At 31.2% G+C, this 3,520-nt stretch overlaps 1 protein-coding gene across 1 annotated transcript; it reads left to right on the top strand.

Annotated features, from left to right (window-relative positions):
• The first annotated feature begins 398 nt into the window (after positions 1-398).
• Positions 399-2,990, top strand: LOC100741817 (peptidyl-alpha-hydroxyglycine alpha-amidating lyase 1). Its single transcript, XM_033319579.1, has 5 exons — positions 399-708; positions 990-1,029; positions 1,160-1,732; positions 1,812-2,225; positions 2,313-2,990. Exons 1-5 carry the CDS (start codon positions 610-612, stop codon positions 2,534-2,536), a joined length of 1,350 nt encoding a protein of 449 aa, XP_033175470.1. The 5' UTR covers positions 399-609; the 3' UTR covers positions 2,537-2,990.
• Positions 2,991-3,520: the final 530 nt, after the last annotated feature.

Here is a 3,520-nt window from a genome sequence, read left to right as displayed (position 1 = left end):
ATATTCGTTATATGTGTCTATAATTTCAAATGTAAAAATAAAAATTCGATATTATATATCGAGTCTTTTTCCAATCATTTATCAACTATTCAATTATTGTTTACGCATTGAAAATAACAGATACGTAAATAGGTGCCGCCAATCTTCGCAGGAAATAATCAATATATTATGTACTGACGCGGAAGTAAAGTTTCAAAAAATATCTTTCACGAACATCAGTTGTCTTAGTTTTTTAGGTGTATTTTATATGCATATTAGTATGCTGTTACGACTAAAAAATACGTTCACATGCATTTCTAATGGAAATAATATAAAAATGTCGTATAAATTAACAAATCTCTCTTATAGGTGTGTAATCGTTTATTACATGTATCCCGACGAGTTGCCACCAGATGGCTATTCGTGTTTCCTGTTGCGTACGTGAGTAACCGTAACGCGTGGCGTGGTGTGAAAAGGCTTTATAAATTTGACAAAATTCATATCTCTGCTTAATTATTAATTTCTTATGATTGTGTTTTGCTACGTGATCAACATTTAGACCCATAATACATAGCAATTTTAATAAAATATATTTAGAATACGGGAATCTAATGATCGTGTCGTTAAAAAATGGTGCATTTACTATATGACATTGCCTGTTGCATTTCAGTTTTATTTACTTATTTATCTCTTGCCGAAGCGAATTACGAGTTTTATCCGTACTTGGAGGTAAATAAAACAGATGTATGCGAAATAATTAAAGATTTGATTGATACGAGGTTTAAAAAGTGCTGTGCTATGGAATAACAGGTTCAAAATTGTTTATTGTATTAATATAGAATCGTATATAGTAATTTAAATTCTAATAAAATTGATTACTTTTTAATTGTATCGATGCTTTAAAGAAGTTCAGCGCCTTTGAAACAAAGACATAGCACATTCTATTCCGTTTAATAAACGGATATATACTTTTATGTTCTATAATTAATTTCATTAATTTAATGTTACAGCGTGGAACAAGTTATTCGGGCAAGAACAAATCTGACTATGGTGAGTATTTAGAGTTCTCCGATAATGATAAAGTTTCAGATACATTTGCTAAAGGTTAATAAAATATTTATCAAAGTAAGATTTAAAATATCATATATATTATACGTATTAAGTTTCTTCATATATTCAGGTATTGAATGGAGTCCTCAATGGCCAAGGAATATCGAACAAATGGGCCAGTTATCAGCAGTCTCTATAGATCCAGATGGAAACGTTGCGATATTTCATAGAGGATCCAGAGTATGGGGCTCGACTACGTTTAATATTCAAAATATATTTAATAAAGAAGAAGGCCCAATTCGGGAAAACACCGTAGTTTTGTTAAATAAAATTGGAGAAAGGATATTAGAATGGGGTGCATACAAATTTTATTTACCGCATGGTTTGACGATAGACATGCATGGAAATTATTGGATTACCGATGTAGCTCTACATCAGGTACTTAAATTTGATGCTAAAGATATAGAAATGATGAAAGATTTACCAAGTTCGAGAAAAAGACAATACAGTCAAGAAAAGCATTTAAGACCTTCGTTGATTCTTGGAGAAGCTTTTGTGCCTGGTAATGATGATAAACGGTTTTGCAAACCAACAGCAGTTGCTGTAGAAAATAATGGTGACTTTTTTGTTAGCGATGGTTACTGTAATGCTAGAATTCTGAAATTCAATGCTAAAGGAGAAAGAATTCTACACTGGGGCCGCGGTAGGTACATGCATTTTATATGAAAATTAACTATTTAGATTGAATTATAATATAGTCTATAATATACTTTACTTTATAGAAAGCATATATGGACAAACTCCTCTACAAAATACATTTAACGTACCCCATGCTTTAGCACTTGCCAGTGAACTGAACTTACTTTTTGTTGCTGATAGAGAAAATGGCAGAATTGTATCTTTTTATGCAACTAATGGAACTTTCCACAAAGAGTACAAGAATCCTAACATTATTGGTCCATATATATATAGCGTAGCATATGCCAAAGAAAAACTTCATTTGATTAATGGTCCTACTACACGTTCCAATATACGTGTCCGAGGAATTGTTCTGGATGTAAATTCAGGAGATATATTATACAAATTTGGTCCAAGACTAGATATGAATAGTCCACATGATATAGCTGTATCTCAGAATGGTACAGAAATATATGTTGTGGAATTAAATAGATATATTCCTTACAGATTTTCACTGAGTAAGATTTTAAATCATTGAAGTATAAGAATAAAACCTATTCGCTTTGTATTTCTTTGACGAAACATGTATAACGTTTTTTTTGCAGAGTTACGATCTGAATTGCTGTCACCTTTAGCCTTATCTATTCTTGAAAACATGAATGGAGTTGTTACAACAGAAAAAGTAGTCATAACTGTTATTGTTCTAGTAGCCATTGTTCTTGGCTTCTGTATGGTAGTACTTGCACTTTTTTTGAGGGCTCAAGATCCAGATGAGGAGAAGTATGAATATAAATTATCTCCAGCTGAAATGTCAAAACTATTCGACTAAGAATAATGATTTTGGGTTATTAAATAATAGCTCTGCGTGCATGTTAATTAGTTTGCCGAAATGAGGCGTTTAGTAGTAGTTCTATCGAAAGTAGTTAACTTTACAACAGTATTAAAAGAAATTTGGTAAAATGCCACATACTTAGAAATTAGAAAGGAAAGGTTGAAGGTTAATATCTACAAACAATTGCAACTTAATTTCTCTTTTATATTTTAACATTCTCGCTGCAGTAAGTTTTAACAATCTTCTGTACTGGCTGCGCATACATTTTATTATTTTATTTAAAATAGCATATTTATGGAAAACAAAATTGCTAAATACCAGGTGTATGCAGTATAGAGTTGTTAATGCATTATATTGTGCTTTGGAAACTATGCCAGTACAAGAATGCTGTATATAAATGCATAATTTAGTGGTTAGATGAACAAACACTGTTTTAATTCTTGTTTTTACTCTAATCACATTTGATTTATACAAATGTATTAATATTTATCCCATCTATTCTGCAAAGGAGCAGTTCCATTTTTCATATTTTTCTATAAGAAATGATTAACATTTGTCATAAATTATTATTAATTACTTAAAGTTTGTTCACTTAGCATTCCGCTCCATTTGACTTCCATTTACACTATAGAATGTTCAGCAAACTAACATGTAAATACTGATTAACATTTTCTATGATCGCACAAATGTATAAATATTTTTCATTTACAGTCTTATTATTGAATCTTCTATTATGTCAAATCGAAGTGTAATGAATTTACATGCCAAATTGAATCTCAGCTTTGTTCTTTTTTTATGTCTTTTATACACGTGTTCGATTTTGAAAAGCTGCATTTTTTCTTTTCTACCTCTTGTATGTGATCATTTATTTATTTTGAATATCCGTATCTTGTAAGAGAAAATATACATGTTTTCATCTCAACAACGTTTTCCGTTTTTCTCCCCCCCCCCCCCCCCCCCCCCCCCTCCACCCCCTCCCTC

The sequence above is a fragment of the Bombus impatiens genome, unplaced genomic scaffold (genome assembly GCF_000188095.3).
Source record: "Bombus impatiens unplaced genomic scaffold, BIMP_2.2 scf_0171, whole genome shotgun sequence".
Classification (NCBI taxonomy): Eukaryota; Metazoa; Arthropoda; class Insecta; order Hymenoptera; family Apidae; genus Bombus; species Bombus impatiens.
This window is presented reverse-complemented; position numbering and strand designations above follow the sequence as displayed.